This window comes from Salvia hispanica, chromosome 6 (assembly GCF_029641045.1).
Source record: "Salvia hispanica isolate PSC_SH4W2 chromosome 6, Shi_PSC_v1, whole genome shotgun sequence".
NCBI classification, from domain to species: Eukaryota; Viridiplantae; Streptophyta; class Magnoliopsida; order Lamiales; family Lamiaceae; genus Salvia; species Salvia hispanica.
Genome location: NC_142697.1, coordinates 41,485,067 through 41,509,045, shown reverse-complemented (window position 1 = coordinate 41,509,045; position 23,979 = coordinate 41,485,067). Strand labels below are relative to the sequence as shown.

At 34.6% G+C, this 23,979-nt stretch overlaps 2 protein-coding genes across 5 annotated transcripts; one reads left to right on the top strand and one right to left on the bottom strand.

Annotated features, from left to right (window-relative positions):
- The first annotated feature begins 4,788 nt into the window (after window positions 1–4,788).
- LOC125205889 (uncharacterized) lies at window positions 4,789–14,024 on the top strand. 3 transcript variants are annotated; one of them, XM_089061184.1, is made up of 18 exons: window positions 4,789–4,945; window positions 5,477–5,513; window positions 5,636–5,700; window positions 6,560–6,625; window positions 6,773–6,844; window positions 7,061–7,133; window positions 7,579–7,616; window positions 7,719–7,823; window positions 10,419–10,532; window positions 10,620–10,700; window positions 10,786–10,854; window positions 11,101–11,178; window positions 11,320–11,445; window positions 11,922–12,029; window positions 12,698–12,766; window positions 12,891–12,953; window positions 13,032–13,186; window positions 13,289–14,024. In XM_089061184.1, the coding sequence occupies exons 2-18, from the start codon at window positions 5,477–5,479 to the stop codon at window positions 13,764–13,766; spliced, it is 1,797 nt and encodes a 598-aa protein (XP_088917310.1). In that variant the 5' UTR covers window positions 4,789–4,945; the 3' UTR covers window positions 13,767–14,024. The 3 variants fall into 3 exon arrangements, with proteins under 3 accessions (XP_088917310.1, XP_047961023.1, XP_088917311.1); XM_048105066.2 differs by having other exon boundaries at window positions 4,789–4,979; XM_089061185.1 differs by lacking the exons at window positions 4,789–4,945; window positions 5,477–5,513; window positions 5,636–5,700; window positions 6,560–6,625 and having other exon boundaries at window positions 6,985–7,133.
- A 601-nt stretch (window positions 14,025–14,625) lies between these two features.
- Window positions 14,626–16,570, bottom strand: LOC125203918 (F-box family protein). Of its 2 annotated transcripts, none has more exons than XM_048102433.2 (2): window positions 16,403–16,570; window positions 14,626–15,742 (listed from the first exon to the last, which is right to left on the bottom strand). In XM_048102433.2, exon 2 carries the CDS (start codon window positions 15,593–15,595, stop codon window positions 14,840–14,842), a length of 756 nt encoding a protein of 251 aa, XP_047958390.1. In that variant the 5' UTR covers window positions 15,596–15,742; window positions 16,403–16,570; the 3' UTR covers window positions 14,626–14,839. The 2 variants fall into 2 exon arrangements, with proteins under 2 accessions (XP_047958390.1, XP_047958389.1); XM_048102432.2 differs by having other exon boundaries at window positions 14,626–15,698.
- Between the last annotated feature and the right edge of the window lie 7,409 nt (window positions 16,571–23,979).

Below are 23,979 nucleotides of genomic sequence, written 5' to 3'. Positions count from 1 at the left end.
TTTTTAAGTTTTAAACAATCATCTACCTTCCTGTGGATCGACACTTGAAATACTACTATCGACGCTGTAATCTTGCAGTATCGTAGTATTATTAGAGTTAATTAATTAAACTTGATTTCTTGTGTGAACTGAATTAGATACTCTAAAATACACATCACTATATTTTGTATATCATCCTATATCAATACTTATATATATGTGCGATCAACAAGTCAAGTTCGTAATATTATTGGACACAATACATTGTTACATGCTATTCTTTTTTCACGTAATAATAAATTATTGTCATAAAATATATGCATATAACAGTTAATAAACAAAGCTTGAAATTCGAATATAGAATCATCCATTATGCTAGGTTTGAAAATCTATGTAATTGTAATATATATTGAAAATCTAAATTGAAATTAATCTTTGATTATTGACCTAACATTTAAATATTCATTGATGGTGTTTTACACTACATGTACTTGCAACATGTGACTAAAGAACACCGTTAGAGTCACCTTAAAAGCACTAGTGGACTATAATTGAAGAGTCTTCGACGTTTAAGTTTGTAAAATGATAAAAATTTGATGTCCGAGAATAAGTGGATAATACAAATCGAATATTGGGAGATAGGTGAGAGAGTTTTCGGTAAGGTGTGTTAGATTGGTTGAACATAATTGAGTAGTGATTTGTTGTAGTGCAAGAGGTGGTCATCGTCCAATTGTGCAATAGGTCGAACGACAACAACCTTCATAAGGTAAGAGACTAAGAGTGCAGACTCAAGGATAATGCACATGTGGATTATTTGATTGGTCGTTCAACCTAGTTTTATATTCATACAAGATAAGATGACGAGGTGATCTTTAGGATTTGGTTTGCATATTAACATTATAAGCATTATTAAAAAAAACATATTTTATTATACTCTGTCCCGTGAAAATACAGGCAGTGAGTATGACACGAGAATTAAAACAAAATTGGTAAAGTAAGAGAGATGATAAGATTGGTATGGTAAAGTAAAAGAGATGAGGAGAATGATAGTTAAAGTAGTGTTAATGGACAGTGAGACATACATTATTAAATTGATATAACTTTAAAAAAATGAAATGCACGTATTTTTGTGGGACTGACGAAAGTGAAAAGTGCACTTTATTTTATGAGACTGAAGGAATATTTTTTTCTATTCATTATAATCATTTAATTTATATATCTACCCTAGTTAATCAACTTCAAGCATTGCCCAGCAACTTGGAAAAAATTTATATTAAGCAGGGATGATTTTTATTCGTTTCTCTACATGAACTACAACATTCAACTCAAATATTCAATTGAAAGAATCCCCAATTCCCAGTTTCTGACAACGTAGCAAAATTTTATAAGGTTTTCAATCCACTCCACATTAGAGCTCTACAACAATGAGTCCGTAATTGCAAAGGTATATTGTGTTTAAGTGTATGCTAATTTTAATTATCACAATCTTGAACGATGTTTTGTGATGCTGAATTTGTTTGTACATAAAATGGATTTGTATGTGCACGGAAAGTTATCGCTGTTGGATATGATGTAAATTTGTGCACTAGATATCAAAGGATCAGTGGCTTTGCTGGTTCTATTATAGTTATGTCTTTTTTATTTTACCTATATTTATTTGAGTTGTATTCTTGAATCTTATGCATTCAATGACAATTGATGTTGTTTCTATAATAAATTTTGGCAATTTTATGATAGGGAAGCCATATCTGAGCTCAATGTGGCATATCACAATTTATTCATCACCTTTGATTATTCAATATTACATTTTCTTTTTGGATTTGCATACGGGTGTTTTGATCACTTCTAATTTTACAAATGACTAAGCTTTTCAAGCAACACTATGGTGAACATAATAAGCTCATTACTCAAGGTTCATTATATTTAGGGGTAACTGCTTTTAAAATCATGAACTTTACACGAATTCCGGTTTTTCCCACGAACTTTAAAAAGTTCATATAATACCACGAACTTTGTAGTTGGTTGCCGATTTCCCATATCGGGTTTTCCGGCAGAGTAGGTCGCCACGTGGATTATTTTTCTACGTGGCAATAACATGTGGCAATGACATGTTAAATTTTTATTTTTTTTACAGATTAATTTAACTTAACCTAAATTATAGTTTTACCCAATTTTACCTCTTCAGTCCCCAATTTCACGCCGCCGCCTAATTCTGAGAGAAAGAGAGACGCCTAACTTCACACTGCCGCCTAACGACGACTCTTCGCCGCCGTCGAGTCGCACGAGCAGCAGCAGCACAGGAGACAACTGCAGTAGCGATTTCCATGGTGCCAAATCCGTAAGTCTCTCCCACCCCCATTCACTGAAATTAGACAGCAGCAGGAGCGATTTTCTGTCCTCCTATTATTTGTGTTTACAAATTCGTGTGGTATGGAGTGAGATTAGTTGGTCTTTTACTATTGCTTCAACTTTGGTAAATGCAATTTTGCATATATATTTGTTTATTGCGTTTCTGATTCTGCCCTAGGGGGCATCAATTGAGGGAATTTTAGTGTTTATGTTTACATTATTGTATTGTTGGTCCCCACAGTATTGAAAACTGAATTTGTATATGATATGGTCCCCATTTGTATTGAAAACTGAATTTGTATATGATATGGTCCTAAATTGAAGCCATATACTAATGCAACTTGTTGAAATCGACAGATATACACATTCGAAATCGCAAACCCGTCGCTGCTGCTGAATTCGCAAACCCGTCGCTGCTACTGAATTCGCAAACCCTAGGTTGTTGAACAAGCCAAGGGATGACGGATTTAAACTACAAATCGGAACGTTGTTTGGGCGATTCTGAAATCTCTGAAGTGAAAGCGGGATTGAATACAAATTCTGAATATCGCGATTGAATATCGCGATTGATTCTGAAGAATTAGGTTGAAATCTCTTAATTATAAAATTTATGAAATTTGAAAGGTTGAAACTCTGAAACGACGTCGTTTTAGAGGTTGAAATCTTTGAAATTGTACATATTTTAGACGGTTTGCCACATAAGATTTCCGGCATGCCCCGTCAGCACTATTTCTGCCGGAAAACCCCGGGTCGGGTCGAATGGGAAAATCGCAACGCCCGACAAAGTTCGTGGTATTATATGAACTTTTTAAAGTTCGTGGGAAAAACCGAAATTCGTGTAAAGTTCATGATTTTAAAAGCAGTTACCCCTTATATTTACAATAAGATTTGACTGTTTTAATTCACTGCTGCTATGTTTGTCTAGCGGCTTCTTATTTATTTTCGTCAATGCAACACAAAGTATCGAGGTTTTTGTTGGTGGGTTGCCTCAGACCATTGATTAGGAGAAAATTCGCCAGGTCAGTCCCGATTATGTTTTTGTGACATACATGTTTTATTGTCAGCCTTTTTGTTTCATAGTATGGTTTATTTAACCCAGTCATTATCAACCAAAAACATGATACTCCTTCCGTCCCTAAAAATTTGTCACTTATTTTATTTTTGCGTCGTCCCTAAAAATTTATCACCTTTCACTTTTACCATTTTTGGTAGTGGACCCCACATTCCACTAACTCATTCCCCCTCACATTTTATTTTAAAACTAATATATAAAGTAGGACCCACTTGCCACTAACTTTTTCAACTCATTTTCTATTATATTTCTTAAAATCCATGCCGGGTCAAATGGTGATGAATTTTGCGGGACGGAGGGAGTAATAAATAGTTAAAGTGAAGAGAGAATAAACTCATATATAAGAGTTAAAGTGAAGAGATAATATAATAAGAGAGAAAATAATATAGAGAATAGTCTTATCTACATTATTATTTTTCCACTTTACACTTTATCCAGTTTAACTATTTATATCATTTTTTCAGAATGAATGCAGAAAATGATACTCTACCAGCATGGAACAAAGAGAGTAGAATACAAGTATAATCTTTATGTATTAAATTAGAAAACATAGTACTGGTATATTTGACTTAAAATACTAGTATGTCATATAAACATTATTTCAATTTGACAAAGTGCAAGGCTAATATGATGATCATATATTCCTAATACAAAATCATTTCAGTTATTGTTTACCCTACATATATATTCCTACCCCAATTATTAATTAAGGCATCAAACTTTGAAACGAGGCTGAGTCAATTATCAAATTCATACAAATGAGTTGTCAAATACAATATCAATCCAATTTCTCAGCCCACTTACAAAAAAACCGAATTCAAGTAACTGACACATTCATAATCGAGAAATTTGAAACAACAACAAAATCGGTGATCTTTCAAATATAAAATTAAGACACACAAATTTTTCAAAATAAGAGATTTTTGTAATTTTCCCTTTTTTCCATTTAATTTTTCATTATTTTACTCCCAACATATATAATCAATTAATTATATAATTAATGCATGTAATAGTATTTCACAATCAAATAAGTGTATATTTCTTTTAAGTAACCAATTTTATGATCATTTTTAATGAATTGAACAATCATACTTAATAAAAAATAAGAAATAAAATGATGATGGAAAAAGATGGAACCTCTCATGTTTTGCACATCTTTAATTATCTTTTCTTATTTTCATTAAAAGTAAATATGTACTATATGTTTTTAATTATTAAACGAAATTTCTTTGTAAGAAAAACAATAAGAAAAAGAAGATAAAAAATGCAATAATTCCTAAAAATTCGCATGCCCTATTCCATATTATAAATGCATTTAATCTTAAATTATAAAAACGTCAGCAAATTTAATTTTTTATCCAAAATTTCTCCTCATAATCTATACCTGACAATCAACTCATTTTAGGGCTGAGCTCAACCTTTGACAAATCCCTAAATTGTCATCTTCTTTATTCAATCCTGGCAATCAATAGACGTTGTTGAAGAAAACCAGGAGCCCTACCCAAATCACTCAACGTCTCTCCAACGGCCTAGGCTCCTGAGAAGGTCAGTGACATCTTGCAAACATCTGTAGGCAATGGTAATGCATTTTCTGTTCTCAATTTGCTCTCAAAGAGACATGTTTAGCTGCTTCAACGATATTCATAGAATATGTTGCCGTTTTCCCTGCATGATTTCATCGAGTCTCCTTTTCTTCTCTTCACTATACTCATCTAATTATCTTCGCGATTTATGCCTCTCAGATTCTATAACTGATAACTTGAATAATAATAAAGCTATTAAAGTCAGAGACAGAAAAAATAACACACATACAATAAATTTAGTTCACAAAAGTGCGCATTCAATCAAAACTTTTGGTAGGCCAATGGAAAAATTGCAATTTTGTTGCTTAAGCTTTGGAATCTGTAAAGTCCCAATCTTTCCTGATAAGTTATCGCCGCGCAAGATTTATATTATGCTATGGAAGCCATATCGGAGTTTAAGGTGGCGGAGCACAGTTTGGCACCTTTGATTATTATTCACTTTTACATTTTCTTTTTGGGTTTGCGCAAGTGTTCTGATCACTTCTAATTACAGATGAGCCAGCTGTCCGAGAAACACGCTAGCGATCATGGTAAGCTCATTACTCAAGGTTCATTATTAGTTTAACCTATATATGCCGAGATTTTACAAATTTAATTCAATGCTGCTATGCTTTTCTGGCGGCTTCACGATTTTTCTATTTTGTGAATGCAGCAAAAGGGATTGAGGTTTTTGTTGGTGGGTTGCCTCGGACCATCAATGAAGAGAAAATTCGCGAGGTCAGATCCAATTATGTTTCTGTGACATACATGTGTTTGGTTGATAAATATTGGGTTAATGAAACCACCAGTGTGCCCCCCGCCCCCAGCAATTTCAACGTCCACGTATATGTAATACGTATTCTATATTTATGAACCCTAGTATTAGCACAACTGGTCTTGTGAGAGGTCGTAGAATCATTTCATTTCCATGCCCTGGGTCCGATTCCTTAAGTGGTATTTTTATTATTTTTTTTGGTGACATTTTCTTTGTACTTTTCATTCTCGTGTTATGTGGCTTGGCCCCCCCTAGGTCTGCCACTCAATGAAACCATACTGTGAAACAAAGGGCTGACAATAAAATAGGTGGTCTAGAGATGTTGAACCATAACTAAAAGCAGGATTGCACAGGTTCATCTGTTGATTATGATAGCTATTAGCTTCATAAATCATATTTTGAGGTTGGTATAGAGATTTGGATGTATTAATATAAAGTAAAAATTCCATGTAACAATTGTAAGTAAACAAGGTAAGAGGGCGATGAATTTAATTAACCTAATAGTGGGAATTATTCTCCATTAGGTCAAAAGAATCCTGTTCGGGTTGGCCGTTGATTTATTCTGGCATCCGTGGAGGAGTTGTGTTATACTTCTTGGCTTATAATTGTGTATGTTCTATTTGCGATACACATGCAGTCAAATTCCTATAAAATTACATTTGGTGTTTTGAAGGGTTACTCAGTCTCGGCTTGTAGACACTAACTGGGCATTGCCAGATATTTTCTATATATTCCTTTTATATGAAAGTTTCAAGAAGATGCGCTTGTGTTGCTTATATATGCGTCACTTTATTGATGAAATCTGATACATTGCTTTCTCAGGCATTTTCCGATTGCGGTGAAATAGTTGAAGTTCGCATGATAAAGGACCAGAAAGGCTTTTCGAAGGTCAATACATGCTACCTCATGCACATTATTGTAGGAAGATAAAGTTTTTTGTGCTGTTCTTCATCTTCACTGTCGTGAACATATGAAAGAGAAGGTATAATGATGCAATACAATCTCATTTCCATTGCTCTTATTTTTTATTCACAGGGATTCTGCTTTGTGAGATTCTCGACGAAAGAATCCGCAGAAAGAGCTGTGAAGGAAAAAACTGGAATTTTGGTGAGAACTAACTTAACTTCTTAGGAATGTTTTCTTCTTATTGAGTATCCTCATTTTTGGCAATTAATATTCTTCTGATTTTTTTGAAACTATTGAACTTGCTCATCTGGTGCTTGGTGGTGCCAATGCATTTATAAAAGATGCCCTCCCTGCTAACTGTATGTATTTTTTTCCTTTCCTTTTTCTTTAATTAATATTTCTTGTTTTGATATGCAGCTAGATGGGAAGAAGATAGGAGTGCTTCCATCAAGTGAGCAAGAAACACTATACTTCGGAAATTTGAACAAAGGTTCGATACCTTGGTGTTATTGTGATACATTAAATTTCCACTCCTAATGTGATACAATACCAGGTGCTGCATTTATCCAGTAAGGATATGTGTTGCAATTTCTTCTATTTGGTGATAACATTGCTTAGGGAACTATAATATCTGTGCAAATAATGTGCAAATAGTGTGCAAATAATGTGCAAAAGTGCTACACTGGTACTTCAAGACTATTTTCAGCTTCATAACTTTCCCTGGAGCTCAAGTGATTGAAGTCATTATTGTGCCTATTTCATGTCCTAAAATGTCTCTCACACACATGCATACAGACCTCCATTTGGTTAGTCGGGATGATATGTTATAATGTCCGGTCCCTTCACTATGGACTTGCTTAATCTACCCATATGTTCTTCTGATGTCATTGGTCTGCTTTTATGCGTGGAAGACTAAATTTTCTCCCTTATCTCAGCTTGGACTGCTGATGAATTTAAGAGAATGGTGCTGCAGGTACCTTTCTTTTCTTTTATGGGATTTCAAGCAAAAGTTGCCATAAATTTCAACAGAGTTCCCATTCTGTCTCGCTGATTAGTTCCTTTTTATGTGCTACAGATTTTCCCAGATATTGAATCCGTTGATCTTTCAATCAGTAAAGACGCACCAGGTCAAAAGCCGCGGAACCGTGGTTTTGCCTTTGTCAAGTTTTCCTCTCATGCTGTGAGTTCTTTTCATTCTCTAATTTAGTTTTCCATCTATAAGTCTTGAAATGTCATAGTTTTTAGTTTTGTGGTGAGAAATTAAGACTTTCTTGTTGCATCTTAAATTATACAGGGTAGAAGCTCAGGTTGGTGGTTTTGAGTTCCAGCATCATTTTTTGACCCATTTGTTAGAGGAAATCCTCATAAGTACTTAAGCAATATATTAAAAATTGAATTCCCAAATTTGACCAATCCTTAAAATATTTTCTATCTACTCATAAAACTGGAACTCTTTGCAAGCCTAATTTCTTACAACTGGAAAACAAATATACCATTTAAAAATAGAATAAATGTATTTTTATCCTTAAGATATGGTTATTTTACGATTTTGGTCAAGAAAATTATGTTTGATAGCTTCGAATCATTAGCATTATGAATTGATCAATTTTTAGTCCTTAAGTGACGGTGCTGTTACATTTGATGGTCAAAGCGATTTTGACTCAATTAGTAACTTAAATACTAGACTAAACTCTAATATTGTCCTTAACATATGAGCATTTTACAATTTTGGTCCATAAAATTATGATTGCTAGTTTCGGGTCCAAACATTTTGAGTTAGTCCATTTTTTTTTTGCCAAAAAATGACATAGCCGATAAGTTGTGACACATATTGGGTTTCATTTGCCATAAAGAATGGACCAATTCATAATGTTTAGACCAAAGCTAGCAAACATAATGTTCTTGACCAAAATTGTAAAATGCTCATATATTGTTTAGGATAAAAATGGACTTTAGTTGGTGTATAAGTGATTAATAGCAGTTTTTTAAGTTATTGAGTCAAAATAACATTTTACCATCAAATTTAACAACATCGTCACTTTTAGGCCTAAAAATGTACAATTCATAATGTCAGGGATCCGAAGCTATCAAACATAATGTTTTGGACCAAAATCATAAAATGGCCATTGGCTAGGATAAAAGATGAACTTGTCTTAAAAGAAATCTGAAGAACTGTTAAGTTATTATGCATGTGTTTTTAGTAAACTTCCATCTCAAACCGTGAGATCTCTGATGATTATCAGTTCTCAACAATGTGCCATTGCACATTGGTATCAATTGAAACTCGAACCATACCACAACCAGTTCTTCTATTGTTGAATGTGCAAAATAAAACTAAAGGTTGATGCAAGTGCTACAGTACAAACATTCTATATTGGTGATAAAGGAATCCTTTATCTTCAACTTCCTAGTCCATTCTCTTCTTTCTTGTGTCAACTAAATCCTTTATGGATGTGTCATAATTGTATACCTTTCTCCTCTACCTGAAATTCGAGTCTTGTAGCATATTTGAATTATCAACTGTTGTTTCTGCTCTTGTATTAAAGTTACTGCTCTTCTGAACCCGCATGTTGTTTGGTCTTCTAGAATCCCATATTCATCCTTCAATTTTCATATTTATCACCTTAAACCATGTCTATGATGTCTAATCCATTTCATATCTTTGACCTGGAATTTTGTGCTTTAGGTAGCATATTTGAATTATCAACTGTTGTTTCTGCTCTTGTATTTAAGTTACTGCTCTTCTGAACCCGCATGTTGTTTGGTCTTCTAGAATCCCATATTCATCCTTCAATTTTCATATTTATCACCTTAAACCATGTCTATGATGTCTAATCCATTTCATATCTTTGACCTGGAATTTTGTGCTTTAGGTTGTTTTATGCCTGTTAGGCAAAAAATTCAGCAGTTTTAATGATTGTATGGGGATAATAATTATTGAATGACTTCCATGTGGCCCACTTTACACATAAGTAGTTTGGCAGGGACTTCACTGAGTTAGGATGAATAAATAATACTCCCTCCATCCCCGATTAGGAGTCACACTTTGACCGGACACGGGTTTTAAGAAATGTAAAGAAAAGTTGGTTGAAAAAGTTAGTGGAATGTGAGACCCATTTTTTCATATTGGTTTTATAATAAAATGTGAGTGAATTGAGTTAGTGGAATGTCAGACCTACTTACTATTTATGGTAAAAATGAAGTGTGACTCTTAATTGGGGACGGACCGAAATGGAAAAGTGTGACTCTTAATCAGGGACGGAGGGAGTATATAGGCTATTCCAGCATTTACTTTGAGGGTTAGTTAATTTTGAACTTGGCTTGATCATCTAATTCTTCAAATACTCAATCATATGTGTTATCTGTCTATCTATGTAACCTATCACACAAAGCAAACACCTACTCACACAAACAGATTAGTCAGAGAAGAATTATTATGTAAGCTTCCAGTTGTAATTCTCATTGCAGAGCCTGGGTCCTCTTTACATAGCTCATGTCTATCTCAAATCTAACATCTTGGTTGGTTCCCTACTTACTTTTGATCAAGTGGGAGAATTTTAGCAAGAAAACCCAAAGAACCAACGAGCATGAAATCAACTCTCAACAACTGAATTGAACAACACTGAAATTTGCCTGTGCAATTTAACATTGTTAATAATTCTTCTGCATCAAATCTGCAGTCAATTGTTCTAATTGAAGCAGAGGACTAAAAAAATGAATGAATCCATTCTCTATCAGAAATTGAAAATACCTACTTCAAAATCTTTAAACACAGGCTGCTTCACGCTCTCTACGAGTGGGCTCTCAACCAGAGTTTCGTCTTGGAAGTGTGCACCCAATTGTCCAGTGGGCAGAAGACGCTGAAATTGATGCAAAAGAGCTTGCTAAGGTCCATAATTAATATTCTTATGAATAATATGCTTAATAACTTTCAGAGATATTGCTGTATTGCTAATCTTCTTTTCCGATATTCCAGGTGAAAGTAGCCTTTGTGAGAAATTTACCTGCTGATGCTGAGGAGAAATATTTAAGTCAATTATTTGACCCCTACGGGAAGGTCTCTGCATATTTTACCATTGATTTCCGCCTCTCTTTGATTTATTACATCCACTTATCATGTAATTGCTGATGCTTTCTTTCAGGTTGAGAGAGTGGTGGTGTCCAAAAAAGGTAGCTCATCTGTTGGGTTTGTTCATTTCACTGAGAGATTGGTAAGTTGGTTTACATTTTGTCATTTTGGCGATTGCATATACGGATATACCTATCCAGCTGAGTTATTTTGTCTCCATATGGTAGTTAATATTCTCCAAATATTTTTATTTGACTTGCATGGCAATGCCCGGATTAGTATCCGGTTATAAGTTATGTCTTCTTTGATAAAATCTTGTTCATTTTCTTGGCTCCAGCACTGACTTCTAAACAGTTCCAGCCTCAAAACTCTATTAATTCTTATGCAGGATCTTGAGAGAGCCGTCGACGAACTGAACGGGAAAACAGTTGGAGGACCTAGAGAAGGCCAAGAGTATGTAATCCAGGTAGTTAAACTTACCGTAGACGCTTCTGTGTAGTCTGGTTACTGATATTAATATTTCGTTCTCTCTCTACAATCTACTTTTGGTTTTCATTATGTTAACATGCATTTGAGAATAATATCTGAAATTTTTGCCTGCAAACAGGTTGAAGTTGCAAGGCCTATGGAGAAAAGCAAGAAGCGAGTTCGTGAGTATCCAGAAAATATTACTTCTATTCCTGACCAATCTAAAATATTAAGACCGAGTGTTCATAATTCCCACATCTCGAGGGTAAATACATCTCCATCTCAATTATTATTATTTAAATATGTTGACGATCACGATTTGTAGTAAATACTAAAAATAGTAGCTAATTGTGGTGTGCAATAGATAGCACCAACCAAAAGAAAGCATGGGACACTCAATTTCACCAGCACAATAGAGCATGTGCAACACATGAATTGGTGATATCGTATTTACATATTATTGTTAATGTCAAAAAGAAGGCATAATTAAGATTTGAGGCTCTGAAAATACTTCTTTCAGTTTCGGCTATATTTGATTTCTTGCTTGGTGATATCATATCTACATATTATTTTCTTGGGCATATTGGGTTCCTCAACGCTAAAGAAGCACGACGGTTGCATATGAAATTCAATCTCTCTCTTATTGAAGAACTTAATTTACAGAATCCGGTACTTTTTAGGATTATCTTTTGTATAATCACGCTTCTTCATGGTCCATGACATGTCATCGCTGTCCTACAGGAATTGGAGCCTGCTGATCCCTACGAGGATGCCGTAATAGCGTTGCCTTTAGCTGTTAAAGAGCGGTTGCTTCGAATCCTACGACTTGGAATTGCGACCAGATTTGATGTAAGTAGTTCAAGTTTCTAATGACTGTTTGGTGATTGGTAATGCAATGAATGAAATCAATCAAGGTAGAGCAATTCCATTCCGTTTGAATTCGTTGTGCCAACCAAGCAAGATAATTATGATTCCTTTCCTACATTGATTCCATTCCACTCCCATTCCACTCCATTATACCAAGCATGACCTAGTGTTCATCAGTAAACATGTACAATACTGTGTCTGCCTTTGGTGTTGTGTTTGCCTTCACGCTTAAGTTTTTTACTGCATCCATATTGAAAATAGAATACAGAATTATGAACATAAAAATATGTTGTGGACTTGTGGTCGGGTCACTTTGATCTACACCCTTGTAAAAATATGTTGTGGTCAGGCCTCTTTCAATTTGTTTTCACAGAGTTTTCACAAAATAAATGAACTTATCATGATGATATCAGCAGTATCTTTTAATGATCACATCATTTTCTATTGTTTATTAATACTCCCCTCAATAGAAGATTAGAATGGGAAGGATTTGAAGAAATCTCGGTTGCACTGATTTTGTGTGAAGATTCGTGTATTAGAGATAATACGACACAAGTTGCATTTTCTATATGGGGCCTGCAGTATTATTACTTCTATATTTCGCATGAGAAATCTTCTACCAGTTTCATAATTTTCTTTTCTTTCAACAGATTGATGTCAACAGTTTACGCACTCTCAAGCAATTACCCGAGCCTATTGCTATATCCGTTCTTGACCAGGTTATAACAGCCACATGTACAATAAGAATTGATGTTTGTTTTTCCTTGCAAGAAAAGCTACTAGTCGATATGCATAACTATGACAAGAAGTTTCTTCTGTTAATTTCTTCAATCTTCTATGTAGTTTATGATATCAGGATCAGCTTCACAAAATAAGTCAGCATACCTAGCTGCAGTGATCTCTGAAGTATGTAACTCAACTCTAATCTACTGGCTTTAAGCTTATTGCATTACTTATTGTTGAGCCATTCAACTTCTTTCATAGCACCTAGTCGATAAAGTGGGACCGGATCAGAGCTTGGTCAGTTTGTTGCGAGCTGAGGATGCTACTAGAAGCGAATACAAGTCATTCAACCTCTCGAATCATTTGTCATCCCCCGTTGTTGGTTCCTTTACATCTCATGTAGACAATACAGCTAGGTATATTTTCTATATTGTGATGTATGTGCACACTTCACATAGTGAATCTGGCCATTACATAACTATACTACTAACCTGGTTGATTGCTTGATTGATTTTCAGGCATAACTTTTACCATTCATCGCAACACCCGGATTATCCTTTATCTAGTCGAGCAATGTTGAGAAGAGCAGAACAGAGAGGCCGATCTCCGTATGAATCCGAGAGCATCCCGATTTCAAGAACAATACGGGAGGAAGGAAGCCGATCTCGATATGCGTCTGAGACCATCCCGATTCCAAGAACAATACTGGAGGAGGGAAGCAATTCTCGGTTCGAGGTAACTCCACCACACCCCAGATCTTATGGCAGGGTAGCAATACAAACCGCGGAGCGACATCTATCTCCACCCCAAGCAGCACCAAGTTCATCTTATGCTAGATTGGATCCGAGTTTGATCTCAGACGTTAGAGGTGTTTCCAGACAGCAAGCGTCCCGACCTCAGATGAGATTCGATCCATACACTGGTGAGCCCTACAAGTTCGATCCTTTTACCGGGGAACCAATAATTCATCCAGCCAATACTGAGCGCCACTTCTGAGGCTATTTTGGTTTATGTTATTTTTCTACTGTAATACTATTAGTCGATGATTGACTGTGCTAGCTTCCTGTTACTTGACATACCGAGTTTCATTTCAGTGCTCCTGGATTTTTTTTTTCAACGTTTACATGTAATTAAGCATTCAGACAGTTCGATCCTGAACCCAGACCGAACCCAAGTAACCCGAACCAGTGAACCTGAACCGGAATTATAAAATTAGCAACTTATCCGGTTTCCCTTCTTTTGTTTGTTTTTTTACATAGATCTGTTGAGAAAAGTTCTAATTTTAGTATTGAAATTGGAACAACACATGCATTGCTAACTTAAATAAACTATATGATTCCTTTTCTTGATAGTTAATTCCTATTGAGAGCTGAAAAGCAATTTAAACAAACAGTTGTAAACTTGCATTAAGAGTTTGGGCAGCTCGGTGTTGAAACTATAGTTTTTTGCTCAATCCAAAACCAAATCAATAACTTTAGATTTAGTTTTGGTTTGCTCACCAATGGTATATATATGCACATAAAACTGACTTTCCTAATCCAACATAGTTGGTGTGGTTGTTAAGCACCTCTTCCCTCAAGTTGAGGTAGGAGGCTTGATCCATGCGTATATAAATGGAGCGAACTATTTGACCAGTCTCCTATCGCTTAAGAGCGCTAATATAAGTGGTATTTCAGGAAAAAAACTCCCGAGAAAATGAAAAAGGAATATATAATGCAATTTTAAGCAGGAAAAAGCCATGCTTCCCACGAAGAAACTGTCAATGGCATTATGGCAACATATATACATTCTAAAACCAATTTCATTAAAGCAAGTGACACTGACACACTACACTATATTAAGGGACAATCATTCATAAAAGAAAGGGAAACTGTTTCCTTTAAAATCCAAATAATGGAATTTGCAGTCAGTCAATGGCCACAAACATTGATCACAACTCAACTGCATTACATAATTATTCAAATACGAAAAACAAAGAGAATATACACACAAGATTTGTTCTAAACAGTAGCTATACCAGAGAGGTGACTTTGGCCATTAGGCAAACTATAGTTGATATATACTGATATTTACTTCCAATCGAGCATATCGAGGAGCCACAGCACCTGGTCCTCTGAGTTTGCAGCATCGCAGAAATCCAGCTCAATCCCAAAAACATCAATGTCACTTTCATTACCATGGTCCATAAATAGCAAAGAAATCCACGCCCTAATACCCGACACAAAAGGGTGTGCAGGTGAAAAGTCGAGGTAATCAAATGCCAGGGCCCGGAATGTGGAGCGATCTATATAATCACAAATAGACTTGTTTATGATGCAAGCAACTTTCTGGGTATCCCTTCGGCCTACAAATACAGACACGCTGACAGTCTGACCCAAAGGGATGTTAAACCTAGGTTGCATTGGAAATGTCATCTTGTAGTCCGGGCTCGTCAAGTGCAACCTAAGAACATCAGAGATTCCATTTGGTGGTGTCCAGGACCCCTTTTGGAGTACGGGTCCCGGAACCACTTCCGAGAACATGAGTTTTTCTTCAGTCCAAATGTCAATATAAAACTCCAAATCCTTCAAAGATAGTTTCGGTGGAAGCAGGGTTCTATTCCTCTTGCGTTTATAAAACGACTTGAATAGTTTGTGATAAGACAAAATAGGAGGGGATGACTGCTTGCAGACAGATGGCCATCGATTTGCACACAAGCATTTCCATAAGTAGTCGTCTTGAGCAATCTCTCTCCACTGCTTGCAAACTGACATACACGTCGCCAGATCTCTACCTTCTAGAAGAGGGAACACAACCTTCAAAATTTCCTCGGATGACATCTCCATCTCCAGAGGAATAAATACTCGCAAGGCCAACTTTTTGAACAAACCAGTTTTGCAGCACTAGAGAGTTGGAGACTACCAGTACTTATTAATTTCGTATCAGTTCCTGAAACCAATCGATGTACTTGAATATCAAATGCCACTTATTACCTAATCATACGACAAGACGTATATCATTTGGATCCGTAAAAAATGAAACTTCAAGTGGTTATTAGAAAACGAAACTAAGGAAGAAAATTGATTGCATTGAACATTCATGATAGCGACACACATGAATAAGTTTTCAACATAAAATGCATCAATATATTTCATCTGAAGTTAGCCTTATTGATGCACAAACACACAATATTATTAACATCACAAAAAATCATCAAACTCACAATGCCTTCCTCAACACATCAAACTACGCACTCCAAAAAAAATCGAGGCTTGTGATTTCATCTGTCACAGCAGATCACGAAAAATAAACACAAGCCATGAATAATTCCAGATCAAATTTAATGCATATTACCCACAAATCTCATCAATGGTACAAAATATTAATTCAAAAAACATTTGAAAGCATTAATCCAAAAGCACAATCTAGCAGAACATATGCATCTCCCTCCCAAAGCAATAAAAAGCCAAATGAAATCCAACCAAACGGACACAACTATAATTTCCAACACAATACTCATATCTAACTCTCAATTAAAAATTAAAGATCACTAATTGAAACCTAATTTCAATTTCTATACAACCGAATCCAGCCCTAATTGATACTGCAATTGAACTAAAATCCGCGACGAAAGGAAAGGAACAGAATTTTACCGTTTACGGTTCCGCAGCTGTAGAAATCGATTCATCCCAATTGAAGAAGAGGAAAAATGAAAATGATACAGAGCAACAAAACTTGGACCTTCAGATACTGATTAGACTGCAAAGAAAATGCACGAATAAAATTAGAAAGAGAGAGAAAGTTTAGAGAGAGAGAAAGCAGCAAGGTGGTGGAATTCAGTGCAACGCGGCATATAAAAATGTGGGCCCTCTACTATTTGACAAACGGTTTTTGCCAGGTGGCATTTTGGACAAAAATATAATCTGCTGTCGGATTTAATATTAATAATGCAGAAATGGATAACTTTTTTTTTAATTTTTTAGTTTTAAAAACCCGTTAAGTTAGTGCCACGAGCTTGTTTATGTGATTGTGCATATAGTACGGATTATATTTCTCCATAATTTATTTTAGTTTTTGTCTTAATAATTGATTTTACTCATTTTTTACAGATAATTAAACAGAATTGTTAAAGTCTGTGTCGTGATAGATTTGAACCCAAGATCATTTGCCTCGGATATTAACCACTTTATCAATAGGCTAAACACACTTGCACAATAAATGATTGCAATGAAGATTGAAAAAGAAGTGTGAATGTAATCAATCATGTAATTATTGAGATTATAATATTTGAATGATTTTGATGGTAGTAGTTTATGAGCCAGAAAAAGAAGGAAGCCCAAAAGAGATATAGCCCAAACTTTCTAGGCCCATAAGGAACCACATAATTTCATGGGCCATTGAAACAACCAACACTCTACGTACATGTAAATATGTACTACTCCATATTTATTCTTATTCTTGAAAATCTAGGTTGTGAAATTTTTGAACTTTAACACATTTTATGTGTAATATTGAAATATTTCAAATTAATCCTCATTACTTTCTCTTCCTCCGGCTCAAAAGTAAAAAATATTGGTTAAATTTTTAAGGAATGTTTACTTGAGTTTTTAAGTACGGTAGAAGATAGCGAAACAAGCTCAAATATTTACTTCAATCTATCAAAATGAAGTGGATTAGAGTATCCACTATAGAAGGGCCGTGGCTCCCTATAGTGAGAGCCACCAATTTTCGCGGCAGGGCGGGGTGGGGGTACCTATGAGAGAGCCATGCCGGCGGCTCGGCCGCGGCTCCTCCAATTTTGATTTTTTTTTAATTTATTTTTATTTTTATTTTTGCAATTTTGTGCTAATTTTATGGAGAGGAATTTTGGAGAAGATGAAGTATGGAGAGAAAGAGAGAGAGTGGGACGATTGTTTTTAAAAAAATAATTAATTTGGCATTAATTTAGGAAATAAATCATCTCTAAAACTAAATCCCAATTAAAATTGGTCAACTTTTTAATTAAGGATTGTGATTTCAATTCACACCCTAATTACAAAAATAATTAAAAATTAAATTTTTAATAAATATATTTACTTGTAATTGTCAACTTTTTTTTAATTAATTTATATATTTTTTAATAATTATTATAGTCCGATAATTTTTATTCTAGTTAAATTAAAATATACAGAAAATGAAAAAAAATAATTAATTTGATGGCTTAGACTTGTTCATTATAGTGTGAACAAGTTTTTTGATGGCCTGGCTAAATTTTGTGGCTTGGCCCGACCAACTACAGTGGACTCCCTTAACCTTGTATATATTTCTATCAAAGATAAATAGTCACATCTTGTTTCTTCCACTGACATGACGTTCATGATGATTGAGGGTGTCAAGACTAAGAAGTGGGTTATTTATACCAAGCATTTTGTCCTCTTATCACTTAATTTTGATCCCATGAAGGAAACAAAATTACTTTCATCCAAACCTGCGATATATGACTTATTTTGAAACTTTGGAATAATAATACAAATTTTCAATATTTTTCTCCAACATTCCAAAATTTTTAAACATAATACTCCCTCCGTCGGCCATTAGAAATCACATTTTTTTGGCGACATGGGTTTTAAGAAATTTTAAGAAAAATAGGTGGAAAAAGTTAGTAAAATATGAGTCTCACTTATAGTATATTATTAGTTTTAAAAGAAATGTGAGACCTTATTATCATTTATGGTAAAAGTGAACCGAAACTCCTATTTATGGATGGACTAAAATGAAAAAACAGAACTTCTATTCGCGAGCAGAGAGAATAGTAAATAAGAAATGAATTGTGACACCAATAGCATGTTTTTCCCATACAATTGAGGGCAACCCGGTTGGATAACCCATTTTCAATGGGTTATTTGAGTGAATGTGTGACCCCATTGAGGATTTGGTGCTCACTCACTAAAATATTCATGCTTGCTAAAATATAAGTATAATAATCGTCGACTAAAAATTGACCATCTCAATATGCCTTCTCGTGAATATGCAAGTTTTATGCCTTCTCGTGAATATGCAAGTTTCTTCTACTTATAATAAAGTGAAAAAGGAAACGTGTTTCAACAAAATACAGTATTATTATTATTTCTTAGAAAAAAAATAAGAAGAAGAAAAAGAAGCATTCCTCGTATGTAAAGCCAAATAAGGTTTAAATTAAATAAGTTGAATTTATATGAAAGAAAAGAGACAAAAGGATTTCCCCGATTGTCGCATTTCTCAAAAGCACGAGGTGTAGTTCTTGTCTGTGGGCGGCCACGCCATAACATGGCATGTGGACTCATTTACATAAGTGGGACACTGCTGTCTGTTTCCCTCAGATATCACATGAAATATCACTACCATAAGGTCCATAATAATTATACTACTTTTTATTTTATTTTTATATATTCCTATACTCCTCCACATGCCCTCACTTCTCAATTTTATCAGAATTACTACAAATTTGATTTATACATGAGGAAAGTAAGATATGAGAAAATATGAAATACTCCCTATTGTGCTCAATTTGAGGCAAGTGTTATTGATATTCATCAAAGGGAAGTTGTCAAATTCTGGTGAGTCATATATTTTTTAAAATCTGAAATTAAAACTGTGAAAGAAGAAAATTTTGCAATAATCACATTGCCTCATTTTTTGCAATAATATGCAATTGATTTTAAAACGCCAACATCCACATAAACTTGTATCCCATATTTCACAGAGAACAAGATAAATGAGATAATTTAGTAATTTAATTTTCAGATTTTAAAAACATGTGTACGGACCAAAATTTGATGGTGATTTATTTGACAATTTGGCATTCATCAAATAATTAACAACACAAAATTTGATGGTGATTTATCTGGCAATTTGGCATCCATCAAGTAATTAACAACACAAACTTTTTAGAGGAATTGATATTTATGGAAAAATGGAATTTTGGTGTACAACCTGGTGGCAGCTGCATGCTGTCATCTGCTGCTGCTGCTGCAGGCTGTGAAAGAGAGGCCTTTGTCATGCAATATGGGAACACATTTCTATGTTCATTCACTCAAATCTTTATTCACAATTTTGAATATCAAAACAAGAAATGTATGAAGCTTCAAGACTTATATAGACACACACTTCATAATTCATATAGCAATTAATGTCTCATTTGAGAGATAAAAATCATAAAACTGATCTAGGCAATGACAATAATTCATGAATAAAACAAGAAGAAATTTTATAAAATGTAAACTAAATGAATCTATTCGAATTAGTACATAATTGGCATGGAAACTAATAAATTAATTCATACTAATAGCCAAAGGAAAAGAAGCTCAACCTTCTTCCTCCTCCATTCCTCTTTTTCTCTTTTTTTTGGGGGAAAATTGTCCTCTTTCTCCTTTCCTCTTTTTTCAATGTATAATTTCTGCAACACTACGATGCCAAATTCCACCGATTTTTCGATGGAACATCTACCATCCATTCGCACATAACGATATACGCATCAGATCGCACGCACATCCCGATAAATTACGCCGATTGATCGCACCTACAAAAACCCTAGGCAACCACTACACACCGTCGCGATTCTCCTGCGACTGCGATCCGTAAAAATCGACCAATTTCTGCAAAACAAGCACCTGAGTTTTGAGGAGCACGATGTAGTCGGCGGTTTCGCGGAACAGCTGCTCAGGCTTCGCATCTCCGATTCCGGAGGGGATGAGGCTCCTCAGCGCCGCTAGCTTGCCGGAGACCGACGAATCGGTATCGGCGGAATTGCGTGCACAGAGCTGGCGCTTTCTGAGCCTCCTGCTGGAGCTTGACAGCCTCCTCTTCAGCCTTCCAGCGGCGGTTGCGGCGGGGATCCTCGGCTTCGAGCCCATGGCGGCGGCGGTGAGTGGCGATTTGCGGCGGAGTTGGTGGAGGGAATACGGCGTAACGGGAATGGCGTTATGGGCGTATATAAGTAGGGGCGGTGTCGACTGCGGCGGAAATTACCAAAATGCCATTTTCTACTTTTGTTAATAAATAAATATTGGGGATTTATTATAACATGTGTACTGTGTGGGGTTGGATTATTTAATTGAGGGGTGACACATTTGGTCTAGTATGAATTTCAAAATTGGATTGTCACGTTATATAAATAAATAAATTCACCAACTACTATTTATTTGTCGATCAAATGTTGTAAGTATATTCTTTATGTAAACAAATTGACTGGAAAATCATAGTGAAAGTTCAATGGTGTAAATGTCAATCGCATTCATGTAGATCTGTAGTTAGTGGTCACAAATATGATGATATTATTGGAAGTTTAAGTCTTTAAGATATTTCTAGAAATATTATATAATCCATCTACTTAGAATTACTATGTACTACTCCTTAATTAACATGAAATATCCTCATTTGCTATATAAAACACCAATGAAAAGTAGAAGCAATATTCATGGGCATCATTCAAATGAGAATGCATCACTTTATTATAATAATACTCCACAATGCTAGAGGTTTTTTTTTTCTTTTAAAGTAGACTCACTGTGATTTACTATATTTTCTTTATGCACTTTCTACGTTCGAGCTCTAAAGTTGAAGGAAATATCATTTTTTCGCAATATTGATGATGAATGCAATGATTTTAATAATAATGAAATACTATATATCTATGATTTTGTAAGCAGAATTTCTTTTTATAGTCTAATCTACTACTATAAAATAAATTTACCTATCAAATACTTCCAAACTTATTTTTATTTACACCACCTATCTCATTTTTGTTACCACCTATCTTTTTTCTCATTTCTACTCGATGGATGAGTCTTAAGAATTTGAACACTAAAATCGAGTTCGAGAAAAATATCTGCCCAGTAGAGAAAGGGAATGCAAAATTAGAAATAATTTGGGCGTTACATTTAAGAAAAAAACTGCATTTTCCTAATAATTATAGTTAAATTAAATTGGATCATGTGCCACCCATTGATTGGGCAAGTCATTGAGTGCTACAGAAATAAGTCCATGTGGCAATGAATGATTGGTGGGGTCCATGCCACGCAAGAGATATTTCAGCAGGGGTGTTTCCGTAATTTAAAAAAGAAGGGCACCACCAAAATTTACCATATCAATTGGAAATACGTTTAGCGCGGGAAGACGTAATTTAAGCAGTGAAAGCTGCAATTTCCACATGCATGCGACTCATCGAGACTCTTCTACTCGAATTCCTAAAATACCCCTCCATATCTAAATTTAAAGTTGTTCACACAAATTTACACATGTATTCCTTATGCCTCTCGTTATTTGATTATGTTATTTTTAATCCATACCAACTCTCATTTATTTATTTATCCAGCTTGAACAATGTTTAACACTTGTTAAAAGTTTATAGTTCTAAAAGCATATTTTACCTTAAAGTAATTGTTAACCTAAGTGAGTTTGAATTATAACATGTACTTTCTCCGTTCTTCATTAGTATTTGTTACTTCCACTAGTTTTTTTTAAGTCATTTCCGCAATATTTGTCACACTTACTTTTTTTCTAACTTTGGCACACATTTCACTAACTCATTCTCACTCACATTTTATTATAAAATTAATGTATATATATATATATAAGCAAGACTCATATTTCACTAACTTTTTTAACCCACTTTTCATTATATTCTTAAAACTCATGTCGAGTTAAAGTGTGACGTTTAATGGTACGGAGGAGTATGAAACTAAGTTCAATGGGTACCTTTTTGCAGTTATTATTGAATTAAATATTGCATATTTGATTACTCCTATTATCTATTTTCCCACAATAAACAAGACTATGTTACAACAATATTTCCCCCCAAATTTAAATCTGCCCTTCTCCATTTCTAATTAATCCCAATCAATATACACTTTTTGACAACATAACAAAACTCCAGCAGTTTTATTCAACACATGGAGTTGAAATTCTGATGATTCAAAAAGGCAAAGGAGAGCCAAAAAAGAAAAGAGAGAAAAAGCAAGGTCATGAGATTGTACATGGAATTAGTGAGACATCTTTATGGGTGGTGACAAATGCCAACCAATTATATTTGGAGGAAACAAACCAAGGGCATTAGTGGCATTTCATGAGGCATGAAAAGGGTCTTGTGCCTTGTAAACCAGTTGTTTTTTTTGGGGGGTTGTGGTGGCCTCTCAAGGGCACATGCAATTGTGAGATGGTCCACCAAAGGTAGTAAAACCAGAGAGAGAAGGATGCACATGGAGAGCACATGCAGTAGGGAAAGAGGAGTGTACCTTTGATGAGAGAGAGAGGGAGATTGCATGTGAGAGATTAAGAGACAGTGAAGCAGCATGAATTGTATTCCATGTTCTGCACATTCCCTGCATGCTACCACCTCTTTCCTTCATCTTTCCCTTTTAAGACCATTTATTGTTATTTTTATTAATAACAATTTTCACTTTCAAATATTTATGTTCGGATTAATAACTTTTAAGTCAAATTCAATGAGTTCATTGCCATGAACTAGTTTGAATTTGGTCACATGTTAATAAATTAAGGGCTAATTGTTATAAAAATCAAGAAATTTGGTTAAATTTTGGTTAAGTCTCCAAATTTTATAAATTAACAATTATTACTATCATAACTTTGATATTTTTGATATTTTTTTAGTCATTGGATTGATTTAGATTTGAAGAGAAATTATGTTATGATTTTGGAAAGCAAAAAACTTTAGCCTAATCTTATATTTTAAGATTTTCATACTAAAATCAATGACTTTTGTAAGTGCTATACAGATTTACAAAAAATCATGGATTTCGAATACACAATTTCCTTCAAGTACAAATGAATGAGTCATTTGAGAAAAATGTCAAAATTATGATATAATCGGCTATCTTCGAAAACTATGGGATCAACTATCATTTAGCCAAATTTCATGATTTTTCCATAAATTTGCACACATATCGTAATATTAAAATATTTGAAAGTAGTAGTAATTCCCTATTTTATCATTTTGTTGTATTTACTTGTAATCCATATGTCTACGAAACGTACGTAACTTTTGGTAATGTACGTATATAGCGAATTTTAATGCAAAATTAATATAATAAGAAGATGGGAAAATGAAACCTGAGTCATTATAGAAAAAGTTTACCATAAATAGATAAAGATTAATTTGGTGGACAAACCACAATAAAAATAAACCTATTTTTTCATGGACACGGAGCAATTGAAGATGCCATTTCAATTTCATGATTTCATCTTAATTAAAGGG

Excerpts from the sequence above, each read along its gene's own strand:
- LOC125205889 (XM_048105066.2), top strand. Across the intron at positions 10,533-10,619 it reads ATGCAAAAGAGCTTGCTAAG|GTGAAAGTAGCCTTTGTGAG; the intron begins GTCCATAATTAA and ends CCGATATTCCAG. Across the intron at positions 10,855-11,100 it reads TTCATTTCACTGAGAGATTG|GATCTTGAGAGAGCCGTCGA; the intron begins GTAAGTTGGTTT and ends ATTCTTATGCAG.
- LOC125203918 (XM_048102433.2), bottom strand. The coding sequence starts at position 15,595 with ATGGAGATGTCATCCGAGGAAATTTTGAAGGTTGTGTTCCCTCTTCTA.